The sequence below is a fragment of the Seriola aureovittata genome, chromosome 16 (genome assembly GCF_021018895.1).
Source record: "Seriola aureovittata isolate HTS-2021-v1 ecotype China chromosome 16, ASM2101889v1, whole genome shotgun sequence".
NCBI lineage: Eukaryota > Metazoa > Chordata > Actinopteri > Carangiformes > Carangidae > Seriola > Seriola aureovittata.
The window spans coordinates 1,367,874-1,383,746 of NC_079379.1; the positions used below are offsets into that span (position 1 = coordinate 1,367,874).

The 15,873-nt window shown below is 41.4% G+C and overlaps 1 protein-coding gene across 9 annotated transcripts in view; it reads left to right on the plus strand.

Annotated features, from left to right (window-relative positions):
• epb41a (erythrocyte membrane protein band 4.1a) overlaps window positions 1–12,714 on the plus strand; it is a 74,877-nt gene extending 62,163 nt beyond the window's left edge. For 8 of the 9 annotated variants that reach the window (XM_056398767.1, XM_056398760.1, XM_056398758.1 and 5 more), the window contains 3 exons: window positions 1,876–1,956; window positions 2,175–2,294; window positions 8,778–12,714. In XM_056398767.1, the coding sequence (XP_056254742.1) occupies window positions 1,876–1,956; window positions 2,175–2,273 (180 nt within the window). In that variant the 3' untranslated portion in view covers window positions 2,274–2,294; window positions 8,778–12,714. Of the gene's footprint in view, window positions 1–1,875; window positions 2,132–2,174; window positions 2,295–8,777 lie in introns of those variants that run through there. The other variant, XM_056398762.1, reaches the window with a different exon arrangement.
• Window positions 12,715–15,873: the final 3,159 nt, after the last annotated feature.

Consider the following 15,873-nt stretch of genomic DNA (forward strand, 5'->3'; position numbering starts at 1 on the left):
TTCACTCAGAATGGAGCAACAACAAAAGCATCCAGTGAGCAGCAGCTCTGTGTTGATGAGAGAGGTCAGAGGTCAGAGGAGAATGGACAGACTGGTTGGAGCTGACAAAAAGACTACGGTCACTCAGATAACCACTCTTTACAACTGTGCTGAGCAGAGAAGCTTCAGAGTGAAAAACACATCCAACCTTCAACAGCAGAGACCACGTCAGGTTCCACTTCCTGTCACCCAGACCAGAAACCTGAGGCTGCAGTGAACACAGACTCACCAACACTGGACAGTTGAAGACCTGGTCTGATGGATCTGGATTTGTGCTGAGGCAGCAGATGGTAGAGTCAGAGTCTGAATCCATGGACCAACCTACCTGGTGTCAACAGTCCAGGCTGGTGGTGGTGGTGTGATAGTGTGGTGTTCATGACACAATCGGGCCTTAATGCTGATCAGTCAGATGCCCAGCCAGACCCTTAGTTGTCTGTCTCTGCCAGTGTTCTGTCTATTCCTTCACTGACCTGGCCTATGTTTCAACTGTTGGCTGTTCCTGTCAACGTCCCGTCTGTTCCCATGTCCTGGGTTCCTGCCAATGTCAAGTCTGCCCCTGGTTCCCCGTCGGTGGTCTGGCCAATACCTGTTCCTGATCTCCCCTTTGCAGCCTGGCTGATCTCCAGTCAGCGTTTTGACCGACACCACCTCTAGTTCCTGCTGACCGTTTTCCTGACCGCCCAAATCATCAGTCAGCCATCTTTGCTGACATCCAACCAGATCTCCATCTAACCGCCTCCTGCTCAGCCCTCCAGTGGTCTGCCTGCCCTGCTCTCAGCTCGGACCTGCAGTGGAATCTTCTGGTACCGGCTGTCTCTCCAGACCTCCAGTCTCTTCTGGCCTCCAGAGCAATCTACATCACCAGCCTCCAATTCATCCTCCAGAGAGGCTCCTGAAGGAACCATCCTTCGTCGTTGCATTCCTGCTCTTCCTCCATGGACATTCTGACTTCACCACTATCCTCCTGCTTAACCTCTGGAACAGTCCTGCCTTCATCTCTGCCTCTGTCTGACTCCTTGGTCCCCAGGCCCTTCCACGACTCGGTCTGTCTGCCCTCCAGCCTGCCATCACGAGCAGCATCATCTATCTGTCCGGCCTTTGGGCTGATCACCCGAGATCCTCTCCTCACTCTAATCCCCTTCTCATTATAACAAATCTACACAGAGATGACGACAAAAACTAAACCAGAATCCTGCAAGGATGCCATAAAACCCCATAATCAACACCAACCTTCTGATGTTGTCCATCTTTATTTATCTATTTATTCATTTATATATTCATTTAAAAGGGACCATGTACAGCTTTCAACATTAATGTCACCGTTTGACGAGATGCACCAGATTTTGGCGTCAAGCTAATTTGCATCTGCAGTCACTTGGCAGGTCAGATCAGAAAAGACATTGTAATACACAGTATTACTTACAGACATTATAACATTATACAAAAGAGCTGCAGCATTTAACAGTCTCTTTAAGTTGGTTTGAAAAGTGCTGATGGAGCTTCAGCTCCTCGCATCGTCAGGCTGCTCCACTGATTTGTGGCTGATTGCCCAAATGCAGTGTGGCTAAATGGTATCGTACAATCTCATGTAGAGGATATTCTGGAGGATCTAATAGAATTTACACAAAGTCTGGCACAACCAGCAGAGACATACTCAGCAGTGAGTCTGTTTCAGCTGGACATGCTGCCATTCCACTTCTTTGCTCTCATTTAAATGCGTCTCAAACGTCTCAGAAACAATGCAGCCGATGTGTCTTAACCCTCACCACACTTTCCTTACAGGGTGATCAGTTCTTCCTCGCTTGTATTTCAGCTTGTGTCTCATCTCTGTTGCAGACGGTGAAAGGAGGGATCTCTGAGACCCGCATTGAGAAGAGAATTGTCATCACTGGAGACACTGAAATCGATCATGACAAGGTGAGGACGCTAAATGATGGAAGAACAGAAGATTTCTGCTTGACGCATATTCACCCAGTAGAAGAAGTTTGAATTGTTTGTAGGCTTAATTTGCCTCATAGGACAATTGTGCTGATGTATGAAGTCAGTCTGTTTTGTGTGCAAGTCATTTTAATTAAACACATAAATCATGTTCTCCTTAACAAACTTGGAGTGTTTGTCCTTTGTTCACTCCTCAGGCTCTGGCTCAGGCCATTAAAGAGGCAAAAGAGCAGCACCCAGATATGTCTGTTACTAAAGTGGTTGTGCACCAGGAAACAGAGATCACCCCAGAGTAAGAAAGACTGATCCTTTTGAAGGTGAGTGCATACCCTGACCCCACCTCCAACCCATCGCTTATGGGAGGAAAGAAAAGTTTAACTTAAGCTAGTATGGTTGCACAAAAACCTCCCAGCTCCACCCACCAATTAGAAGGCCAGAAAATACTGTACATGAATAGATACAAAATAGAAAACATCTGATTATGAAGTAATTAACTGATCAATGTGAGTGAAGTAAGACAACTCTGCCTCTGAGGCCACAGCAGGGTTAAAGAACATCAGACAAAGTTGTAAGTAATTAGCTGATGATGAGTAACATCTGTCGCAGGAGTGACATGTTTCAAGGTAGATTTTAGAGATGGAGCCTGAGGAGCAATCAGTAACTGAGGTGAACCTGGGTTTAAAGGTCAGATACTGATGCAGGCAAAAGGATCAGTCTGCAGGCTGCAATATGTACAGTTACTCCCACTACACATTACTTCATGCCACTGCACCCGGTCCAATGTGAAAGGGGTTCAAACACAGCAGCCATGCTAACTAGCTGTTAGCTGCTGTGCTGAATAAGTTTTAAAGCTCCATATAGTATAAAGGTAGATGTCCATGTGTTGTTTGATTATAAAGCAGGTCTAGGTTCTATATTAATACTGTGAAAGTATCAAAGCCTCAGTCCACAGAGAAATGCACACAAGCCTGTATTCAGAAACTGAGCCTTAAAACCAGCCATCATCATTCAGCCAATCAGAGCCTCCTCTCTTCTGATTGGCTCACTGACCTGTTGTTGCTAGAGCTCCAGAGAGAAGCCTGAGAGAGAAGATGTAAAACTACACTGATGGTTTTTGGTTCTTAAAACCACAAATATATCTTCTTATGGATCAACACTTCAAATAAAACACAGAAGAAGAAGAAAATATGGAGCTTACTGACAATCTTGTATAAAGAGAGAATATTACTTGAGTAAAAGTATCTGAGTCTTGAAATATCTGATATTTACTGTACTTAAGTATCAAAAGTAATTTTCTGATATTAAATGTAATTAAGTATTGGAAGTAAAAGTAAAAAAAAAAAGTGAGCAGTAGAATTTTGATTGTGAACTTTATTGTGGCTTCCTTATAGTAAAGCAAACAATTTTCAGGATTCCCACATTTTCTTAAACATCAAATTCAAAGACTTTTCCAGGACTTTCCAGGTACAATTCCCTCAAATTCAAGGACCAAACACAGCATATTTTGAGAGAGCTGATAACAAAGAGAAAAATTGATCTGTGGCAATAACTGTTACATCACTGAAATTTTCTTTATAATAAACAACTGAGAGGTTGGCAGTAATGAATATTTATTTAATATTTATTATAGTGGGCATAAGAAGCACTTCATCTGGTAGGAAGACTCATTCAATCCAACTTATGAAAACATTTCTTGTGTGTAATGTTATCTTCATCGCCACCTTGGAGTTCACAGAGTTCACCACTGTAGTCGGGGTGGTGACCGTCTGTTGGAACATTAGCAGCTTCCATGAGTCAGTCATCGTCGAATCCACTGCTACGCGGGCCTTCTTCCTTCTTCTTCTTTAGTTTAGGTGCTTGGCGACAGACAGGCATTACATCACCTCGAACTGGTGCATTAACTTCCAATCTAGGAGCACTGATTCAGCAAACCTGCTTTCTTGCAGTCTAACAAATTTCTTCCGATGTTATTTTGTAGTAAAGTAACAGATACGTGAAAATTCCATTTAAGTACAGTAACAGAGTATTTATACTTCGTTACATTACAACACCGCTTACTGATAACATCTGGTTTTGACATCTCATGTGGTTCTGTGTGATTTTTACGCCCCTCTCTTGCAATCTGCAGACAGAACTGTTGGAGCAGGTGGTGCTGATGTTGGATGAAAAGTTTAATTTAAAGGACGTAGGGAAAAAAAAAAAAATCAGAAAAAGACCACATTGTCTGATAGTTGTGACACAACTGTAATGTTCCACCATGTCCCGAGGTCTGGGTCCGATGATGAAGGCACAAACAATGGCTTGTTTAACACCAGTGTGTTAGAGCTAAAGGTTATGGAGTTGTGATTAATGACTTGTGGAGACCAGTGAGGATAACAGCCTCATTATAGAAATTCCTACACTTTGACTGACACTTTGACCAAGTTGATTGATGTTACATGTCCAGTAATACTGAATATAAGTGGGTGGTCTTAGGAGACTGAAGAATTGTCAGCTGATTCTTGCCCCATAGGAAAGATGATCACATTTCACATCTATCTTTGTGGAGCCTTTCCACAGGCTTTCGTTCAGGATGCTGCAGATTCTGCTCCAAACACATGAGCTGCATTTATCTCACTTCAGTGAGTCTTTGCAAGGTGCACTTCTCTTGGGAATTTGGGAATTGGAAATAACAGGATTGAACCCAACATGAGCCACAGGATTTTGAAAACATTCAAACGTGTTTGGCTGCATTTTTTTACTGCAGTAACATCCACTAACTGCTTTAAACTGCTGGACCAGATGTTCTATCCCCTTCTTTCTCTCCCTCTCTCTTTTTTCTCTCTCTCTTACTCTCCCTCATGCTTCCTAATGCATTAATAATTATGCTAAAGATTATTTTAGTTTTTTTTTTATTCCTTTGCGCCGGCGACAGTCAGAGCCAGAGACGCATGGGTTGTCCATCCGTCCCATTGTCATGGAAACGATATCTCAGTAACACCTTGACAAATTTGGCACAAACATTCACTACATAGAACTGAAGGATGAACTAATTCAATTTTGATGGTCAAAGGTCAAAGGTCGTGGTGACCTCACAAAACAAGATTTGATTTTGACCTTCTATCACTGATTATGACATAATTTAACTCAAATGTCTAATAGGATAAAATGATGAAGTGATGGCATTTTATATCCAAAATGGTCAAAGGCCAACTTCACTGTCACGTCATAACACCTCAAAACCTCATAACACCAAAAACACTTCTGGTACTTTTTCAATGCTGTAACTCAGGAAGGAGAGACTGTGACCATGTTTCCTGTAACTCGGATGGTTGGTGGAGGAGATGATTCTAGTTTGAGTAAATCTGTCTCCGACATGAAGAAGACTTCACTGTGTCTGAACACATTCAATTGTTGTAAATGGAGCCATAATGAGCCACTGAACATATGATAGTAAGCAAAGCAGTAAACATAGTGAAAGTGTTAATGATAACAGTGGTCAGGTCAACAGGTCAGTGTTGGGACTCAATTGATATTTAATCACTGCTAAATCTTGCAAAATGCAAATTAAAATGTGTATGAATGTGGGTCCCAGTTTAGTCTGTTTCTGTTCCAACATGAGAAGAGACGCCTCAGCAGCAGGAGGCTTGTTAAGTAATGGTGCCCATGAGGCTTTAATTGTGGCCTTGTTTATGTGATGTTAAAGGGTTCAGGCTGGGAATCTGGTGCTGTTTAGCCGACTGACAGCCTGGTATGTAAACACAGTGGCCCTACCTCCCAGTCAGCCGGGAGGGGTAAGTGGGGCTTTTACGCCCTCAGTGTGGTCTGACAGACTGTTGAGGCATCTAGAAGAGCACAGCCAACACAAACCTGCCAAAGCAGAAGTAGTACAAGTCGTAGTAATGGTAGTGATGTAACACAGTCCATGTAATCCAGCTGCATATTTCACATCTACATCTAGCATAAGTGCTCTTTTATCCAGGATGCTTTGGGAGCTGACTTGTGTGTCAGTTCTCCCAGCAATGCATTTTGCATCAACAGAGATACAGCAGTTATGGAAGAAGGACAATGGAGGTTAGCAGGCCAGAGCTAGCTGAGCAGAGGTTAGTGGAATTTATGAAAACAGCTTTACGCTACAATACAGTTTGCATACAGAGGGTGTAATTAGCTACACCAGGAGCTAACTCTCCACTTCCATTCAACCAGGAAACTTCTGTGTCAGTGCTGAGAAACTTGGAGTCTAAATTTGTGAAACGAGCTGCAGCTTCTCGACCTTTTTCTTCTGAGAGGGCTCAGTCCTTTAAGAGCAGAGTTGGGGCCTAATTAGTCTGTGAGACATCACTGAGGGATTAAACACTCCCATGTGCCTCTGTTCTACTGGCATATTCGGTCAACTTCAATTTGTTTACATCAGAGGGAAGTCTTGAACAGCCTCATCCTCCGACTCTGACCACAGCGACTTTTCTCTGAGTTAAGTCCTCTGGACTAACTGCTCTGCACAGACACATTCACTGCACTGCAGTGAACGAAGAGAAGATGTGCAGCTCTCTGAAACACAAGCTGCTGGGACATGAAACATTTCATTGCTTTCATAAACAAAAAGTAGACTCACACTGCTTTATTTGTTTTTACTATTGCCATTATCATTCTACCAGTCTGACTGACTGATGTGCTGCGTCTCAAATCATATACTTATAAGATCAGATACTACATTCACATGTAGTACACAGTATACTCACTGGCGTATGTAAATCTTGTTACCGTTGTGCACTCACTGGAAATGACGATGGCAACATGTGACCACAATTGTTGTCGTTTTGTTCACTTGGCTTGAAATTGAAAGTTTTTCTTTCCTGTGACATGAAAATTAAACCGATCCACCGTCCTCCCTCCTTGATCACCGTTTTCACAAGTTTAAAAATACGTTGGTGGTCCCTCCCCCTTCTGCTATGTAGCCAAGATGGCGACTGTTGAGGGTGAGCAGTGTCCCATCGTTTTATGCACCATCCGGGTACGTGCACTGCATGGTGCCAGACTTGTCAATGTGAATGCACTTATGCACTCAAAACAGGCAGTGTGACTATAAATATGTGAATTGAGACACAGCATGTGAGTTGAGTGATTCAGTCACACCATTGGTCAGCTGAGTGTTTCCTCATTGGCCATTGCTCTTTCAAATGGAACAGGCACAGACATTTGCTGTTCGGGAGCATTTCAAGCAGCATTGTGAATTCAGCTGTATAAAAAATACTGTATATGTGAGCACAGAGAGGAGAGAAGAGAACAGATAAAGAGCTGAAACCAGCTGATACTAGACTGAAACCAGCTGATACTAGACTGAAACCAGCTGACACTAGACTGAAATCAGCCGATACTAGACTGAAACCAGCTGACACTAGACTGAAACCCGCTCAAGTGTTTTTAACTATGTGGTCCAAAAAGCATTAACAAAGGGATTGTGGATGAAACCAGCTGACACTAGACTGAAACCAGCTGATACTAGACTGAAACCAGCTGATACTAGACTGACACCAGCTGAAGCTAGACTGACACCAGCTGACACTAGACAGAAACCAGCTGACACTAGACTGAAACCAGCTGATACTAGACTGACACCAGCTGACACTAGACTGAAACCCGCTCAAGTGTTTTTAACTATGTGGTCCAAAAAGCATTAACAAAGGGATTGTGGATGAAACCAGCTGACACTAGACTGAAACCAGCTGATACTAGACTGAAACCAGCTGATACTAGACTGACACCAGCTGAAGCTAGACTGACACCAGCTGACACTAGACAGAAACCAGCTGACACTAGACTGAAACCAGCTGATACTAGACGCTAGCATTGCTGTGATATGCTCCACAGCAAATCTGACAGTTAACCAGCTAGCGAGCTAGTGATAGCAACATTTGCTGAACACATTCATAATATTAGTAACAGCGAGTTAGCTAATGTTAGCATGTCTACTGTAGCTGTCACTAATGAAAACAGACATTATGGTCCATCAAGTTACTGACTCATGGAGAAGAAAAAACAGTTCTGAGTACAGCTGGACCCTTTAGTAGCCCGTAGGCTTCTCCTCTCAGTAAACCAGACCAGTATTGGCTCCATGGTAGGACTGAGAAAGAAATTCAGCCTTAGACTGATCCACTGGAACCAGCCAAACCAAGGATACTGTCAGAGCTGGTTAAAACTTTATGGATGTTTTGACGGCCCACCAGCCAACCAGGATTTGAGCCGGGAGTCCTCAGTCCAGTCCAGGCTTCGTACTGCACTGTCACTGTATCTGACCTGTGGGCGGAGCTTGTGTATTTCTAAATGTGAGAAGGACCAATGGTTTATCAGGAGGAATTCACATGCACTAACATGCACATGCTACCAGACCGGCAACCAAAACAAAGACCATAGAAACTCTTAACAACACACACAAAAAAAAGTGCAGTCAGGAAGTGATTGGGGATGTGAAGTAAAACAGTATTTCTGATTTTGAGCAGTGGTGATTATGACATCATTGTTTTGTCAGACTGTTGAGCATTACACTGATTTTACCATGTGAACAATTATAGCACATTTTTTTATCTGATTTACTTTACGTATAATCAATTCATTAAGGATTTGTGTGTAACAAGTTTCTGTTATTTTCTCCGTATCTTTTCTTATTTTTATTCTGGTCTTTTTAGCTCACAGATCAGGTTTTGCTGGTGTTTTCCTGTGTTGTGATCTGACCTTGAAAAATTCACTAAAGATATCTTTCTCTTTTTCCCTCACTCTGTCCATCTCTTTCTTTTACTCTACCAACCCTTGACCTACACCTTTAGACCTCTGAGCCTCCCCCCACTTCTCCCTCCTTACTTGTGTCTCCATCACACCATTTTACCTCAGCATCCCCAACTATTACACCTGAATGCACTGCCTTTTCAACGTGAACCACCGGACCACATCAGAGGGAATGAGCATCAACACTGAACTAAGAACTTTGACCTCCGTGAGCATGGAGTTCGGCCTGAAGGAGACAGAGTCACTACAAAATTTCCCAAGATCCCTCCCAGTATTCCCCACAATTCCGCTCTCGTTCCACAAACTGCCAAAAGATCGACCGCTGGACTGATGACAAAAAAAAACTTTTTTAAAGCGAAAAAAAAACAAAATAAAGTACAGCATTTGTGGATTACTCCTCTCCAATTTGTCTGGAGATTTTAAGAAAATTTTCAGGGGCATTTGGTCTTTTAATCTTGAGATTACTGGTACTTTATTTTTCTACAGTTTTTCTTACCATCAGAATTGGTTATCAATAATTTGGTCAAGTGTTTTTTAACAACGTGTTCCAAAAATCAAAAGGGATTGTGGGTGACTTTTCCTGGGATTGTACACATTGGGAGTCGAGGATCCCTCTTAGTGTCATTTCTTGTACAGTAAATATTTTATTTTCCCTCTCAATGTGAAAAAAATATTTTTTCAATTCATGTATAAAAAAAAGATTAATTTTACCAAACCGAAGGGCAATTACTCCTTTCACCTTATTTAAAGTTCTGACTTAATCATTTGGTGAGTGATTTCTGCATATTTTGATTGTTTTAGTTGTTGTTGTTGTTGTTGTTGTTGTAGTGCTCGTGTCACTAGAACAGGGTTTTATCAGGACCAGGGAGAAAGCGGTGTAATGAAATGATGTTCTCTTTATTTATTCCCACCTCTGTCTTCTTCTTTTTGTGTGTTTTGCATTTTAGATATTCTCAGCACAGTTGTATGTAACCTCATGGTTTTGTATTGAGAGCATTCCAGTCACTAGATACAGTCTCAGTCATTTCAGCATCTACACTCTACACTCACTCTTCTACTTTTCTACCTAATGGGCAATGTGCACTCACCCAGAGCGAGGTCATTCACACGGCAGTGAATTCAAACATGACAGACATTAACTTGTTAATAATTAGCTGCTTGATCAGTACTGAAGCAGATGAAAAGTAAAGAGCTCAGGATGAAACTGCCAAAACTTTGATTTGTATCGTCTCACTCACTTGCAATTTCATGATAATCTGATTAAGGCAAAACTCCGATTACTGCATGTCAACACATTACATTGTACATTACATCACATTACAGCAGCTCCTAACGTGCAGCGAGTGAGTTAACCCGAGGTGTCCCATTCCAGTTTAACGTTATTTTTACATTATTTTGTCCATTTCTATCAGTTGTGAGAACATGTTACTCACCAGGTAATTGATCAGATATGGGAAGATGATGACATCAGTGTGACAAAGTCCCAACCAGTCCTCCAACCTGAACAAACCATCAACCCTCTGATATGACCCATAGGAGTTTCTCTACAGTGGCACACGTACCAGACCTTGGTTGTCATGGTTACTATAATAAGAGTCATGGCTTGGTTAGGATTAGGAAAATATCCATCCACCACAACCTCCTTACGTGGACTTTGTCTGTTTATCCAGATGATCTAATCCAGGCTTGGGACCACTGTATGTTTAGTTTTATAACACGTCTGTCCTGACACTTGATCAAACTGCTGTTCAATAATGATGTAAAAATAACATTAAACCTCAAATTTAAAAAATGGTATGCCAATATTATAAACTACCATGTATGTTCCCTACAGGTGAGCTTAATATATTGTTTAGAACCTAAAACCGATATATTTCAAAGTTATGTTCCAGTTTGCAATGCTGCAGTTACTTCCTGTTTACATACTTATTTTTTGCTTTTGATTGGATGGTTCCGATGTTTCCAAGCAAACTGTTTACAAATCACTGAAGTCTTTACTAGCTAAGATATTCCTGAATTTCTAATGATCTGAAAATGAACGATTGTCGTTTTTGATCTAATAGTCCCAAGCACTAAACTCAGGAACTAGTTTTCACGTCACACTAACAGCGTGGTGTGAATGTCATTAGTTAAAACTGCTTGCTGCTGTTTATTTGTTCGTCCACATACATTGTTGTATGATAGGGATGAGTTTGATATGAACTAAGTATATACAAAACACGCACCACCAACAAACAGCAGCACAGTTAGTTATGATGGAAGAAGCCTTATTTTGGGGGAAAGGGAAAAGAGACAGAAACACCCTCCATTTTGCTTTTCTTACTTTCTGATGTCAGTAAGATTTTTCCTTCCAGCAATCAGGTGTTTTGGTAATTACCAATTAATATAAACTGAGATAGTCAAATCAGATAGTTAGTTCATCAAGCACAGTATTTAAAACCAGCTAAGAAAGTGTGTGATGTATAAGATGTTATGATCTGCATACAGATGTACACTGCACTGTGAAGTGGCAGAGATGATACTCTTTTACACATAATGAACACAAGAAGATCCAGAATGTGAAGGGCTGGGTATCAAACCTTTATGGACCGGCTGAAATGTTACTATTGAGGATTGAAAAAAGGCCTCGTCATTCGATACTAAATTTCAGTACATCAGTAAAGACAGTGGTTTCCAACCTTTCCCAACTCATGGGCTGCTAGAAAATCTCAAAGATGTTGCTGGCCCACATCCAACCCCCTAACAATATGAAGGCCAAATGATGCGTTCACAGAGCACTTCTTATTTTAAAGACAATGAATGAACAATCAGGACTGAACTGAAAGCAGGGTTATTTGTTGTTCACCCTCTGTCTCTTGACTCTTCTTGTTGCTAACCAGCTATCCATTTTGATTCTCCAGTTTTTTGCCATAATCTTTTAACGCACAATCAGAAAGAGATAAGCATATAAAGAAGTTCGACCTGCAACATCATTCTGTTGTAAAAAAAAAAAATCAAAAACAACAATATTTATATACATGTTTTATACAATTACAACTTTTCACCAAAATCATACTGTTTCGCAAATATGCACAAAAACTTGCAATACCTTCACACGTCACCAGTAGGCCCTGGCTCACAGGTTGGGAACTGAAGATCTGACGAGTAAATGAGTAAATCTCATCAGCATCAGTTAGCCAATCAGCATGTAGAATGCTTGGACCAAGATCTAATAATGCTGGTGATTGGCTGTGTATTTAAAGAGTGTGTGTAAAGAGACAGAGCATAAAAATAAAACTAAAATTTGTACCATAACGTGTACTGCAATGTCTTTTTGTTATAATGTATTTGATAAAATTTGTATCAAGAAAGTATTGTTACGAATCAGTATGAAAGCCAAAGTATCGGTATCAGTCCTTATAGCAAAGGTTTTTGAATGATACCCAGCCCTACTCTTGCGGTTCCCCTTGAGCACTTGACTGCGCTGCTTGAGTTCTTCCTGAGAGGTTGTTAAAGATCATTTGATGGACTATTCATCTGAACCTGAACAACTTATTTTTTTCAGATAAATACAGTTAGTAACAGTTAGCACTAAGCATTGTTGTCAAAAGATTTGATAATCTTCAAATTATTACCTTAACCCGTTGGGTCTAAAAATTGGCATTCTGCATGCATATAAAAGCATATAACTAGGAGGCCAGAGTGAACCTCCTGCTCAGTCCACACTGCCCATTCAAATCAGACATATATTTAGTATGGCACACATAATTTATATTTTGTCGATTTTTAAACATGATGCTTTTTAGGACACAATATTCTGTACAGTCTTCCCAGTATGTTCTTTTGCTGTGCTTTCGTCTTCATCATGGACAACACTCCCTTTTCTCATTGGAAAGAAGCAAGCTGACATGTCTGAGTTCTTTCTTAAATGTGAACCCTCACTTTACCATCACAGGAAGACATTTAATAAAAGAGCACCACGCACACAATACAAACAGATGAAGACATTGTATTTTTTTTATTTTGTTGTGTGTAGTGTTCTCTGATTGTGATCTCACCATTTCCATTTGTCTTGTGCAGGATAAAACGGTTGATTATTAGACGCAGTAGCTTCCTTAAAAAGAAGATGGTCATTTGTAAAGTTGAAAAACAAAATCAGGGAACACACATTTAAAAATCTAATTCAGGTTTGTTTGATTTGTAATTTCATCCTGCATTGTTTTATATGGCAGGCACACGTGCACATACATCTCTTGAAGGAATGGAAGGAAAAGCAGAGGTGATGCTCATCAGTAGTTTGACAAAGGAGGAGGAAGTGGACTAGCAATACTTACCATCTGGTGCTCTGTTGGATCTTGACCTCAGCCACCTGCCTGTAATTCTGACATACACCATGAGAACAAATACTGTTGAACATGGTGTTCAACACCTGCTGGCCTCAGTGAAAAAACAGGTTAACCTGATGCTGTCCCTGGGGACCATTGAGCTGTCCAAAAGAGAGTAGTGTAACCTTGTCGAAAAAAGATGACAGCTACTTTGATTCTTATCCAACACCAAGAATTGATGACCTGCTTGAAAAGCTGGGACCACAACAGATTGGTGCAAGAGTTACTGGCAACTTACACTCAGTTCATGAACCTGGCAGCTTTCCACAACACCCAGCAAAAACTGAGTATGAGGATACTTTGGAGCCAAACAACTGCCTTCCAGATGCCTACATCAGCTGGAAACTTTCCCCAGGGAGGGTTTGTATTCGACAGAGTAAAAGAAGGCACTGGCCATCAAGCATGTCCTCAAATCCTTCCAGTACTACTTCCTGGGCAGAGAATTGACCCTGGAGGTGGATCACAAAGTGCCTCAGTGGTTTGGAAGAATGGAAGGGTATCACTGAAGGGATCACCCAGTGGTATCTGGTTTTGCAACCTTTCTGCGTCAGCATTTAGCGCATCCCAGGCAAGAAATGATGTCTCAACACAGGTTCATTTATTTTTCAGTCAACTACATCCAAACAAATGGCACCACATAGGTTGTTCGATTGGGAATTTATGAATGCATGCTCAACCTTAAATTAGCTGTGTCCGAATTTAGGGGCCGCATCCTTCGGTGGCTGCATCTGACGACCAATTGTATCATCACAGCACGACTAGACTGTCCCATTTCAAAGGCTCCTTGAAATGCAGCCGAGAAATGCAGCCCTCTTTCCCTGGAAAACGAAGGTAGGTAATGCAATAATATGGCAGCAAACATGTCGACAGGATTACTCTGTTAAATGTAAGTATTGGGTTTCAATTCAGTTCAACAGGTAACAGTAAAACTGTTAAGACCAAGGGCTTTAAAACCACAAGTTTTTTAATGAAAAAAAGTCACGTGTTGTGCGACACAGTGGTAAGGTCATGCACAGCTGGTGACACAAAGGAAAAAAAAAAAGCCATAGGCCAGACCGTCTCATTTCTGTTTGGCCTTCTCAGTCTACGACGACTATGAAAGGCTACAATTTCATACACCGCGTCCACCAAAGAATGTGGGTCCCTGAATTGGGAGACAGCAATTGTTTTACCTGAAGTGCACACGTTGTTAATTTGTTTCCTTGTTGTGTTACCATGGCTGTTGGGGGACATCCTTCCTGGGTGAGCCAAAGGTGTGGCTGAGGATTGAAGAGCCTTCAATACTAAAGCCCACTCCTTCGACTGAACCATCTGCTGCCGTGTCATGGAGGGGAGTTGGGTTTAGTTAGTTCTGCTTTGTATTTAGTTGCAGATAGTGTCTATATTGTCTATCCCTTGTATGTCATTCGGTTTGGCCAAGCCACTACATATGTTCCCTTATGTGTCATTGAGTCAGGTCAGTTTGTTCAGTTCACATGTTGGGTATAGTTATGTTTTGTTGACTTAATTTGTAGGACTAGTTATCAAATATATTCTTGATTTGTATTAATGGGGTAAATAAATCAATCCATCTATACTCCTGTTTCCTTATTGCCTTTCTGCTTGGTCCTAAACACATTTTACACCTGCTCTATCCCCAAATTAGAATCACTGTACCCTGTTAACATGAAGCAACTATCAACCCATCACCCATTCTTTCCTGTGATGGGGCAGAGCACAAATCAGAGTTCAGTGGGAAGTCATATCACCTTAATAGAAAAGAGTAACCTCTCAAATGAAAGACCACAAAGTAAGTAAGTAGGTACTCTGCATGTATGTGTACTTGGTTACCAAAGTTCTGTTGGTGCATTAGTCAGCCCAGTTGGCATTACCAAATATTCATACTTGTTTTTCGCCATGATATTGTTCAAGTACTGAAAATCTATGCAGAGGCATAAAGACTGATCTCTCTCAGATACAAAAGACGAAACCTGCACCTAGAAGAGAGGAAGATCGACAGATTATGCAGATCAATTAGGTGGTCATAAGGTCTATCAGGAGGCAGAGAGAGAACACGATGTTTACTGAAAACCTCACAAAAGACATAATATTCAGCAGAAGATTATATTCAGAAGACAAATCTGGAGGCTTGGGGTCAGGACTGGATGATCCAATGACGCCCTCTATGGGAGAAAAAGCACGAGTGACAAACTGAGCTCCAACTTCAGTCCAAAAATCAACTGAATAATCAGCAACACTCATGTTCCCTCCTGAGGACTTAATTTAACTAATGGTTAGACGCATTAAAGTAATAGTTAAAGAGTAATTTACTGTAACCTGACTGTAGATGGATTGGATGGATTGGGACTGGATACGGCAGAGGGAGCTGGGACTGGCAGCTGAGCAGGGCGCAGGATTGAAGCAGACAGAGGGGCTGACTGGATCAGCAGTCTGACAACAATAGACGAGGGTAAGGCTGAACATGGCAGAGTCTCGTCATAGAGTTTGTAGCACATTGTGACTGAATGATCTGAGTCTGGATGGATGAGTCAGGGTTTTATACTGCAGTGGCTTGTTGAGTAGATTTGTTTATCAGCTGCAGGTGCTCAGGTTGTATGGAAACTAGAGGGCCACACCCAGCATACACACACACACACACACACACACACAACATCACAATCACAGACAAAGACAGACTGGGGACAAACATGAAACACTAGGAAGTAGGGATAACCTGACTTATTACCCACCGATCATTATTGGACAATTTTCATTAAAAATATGTGAACAGTAG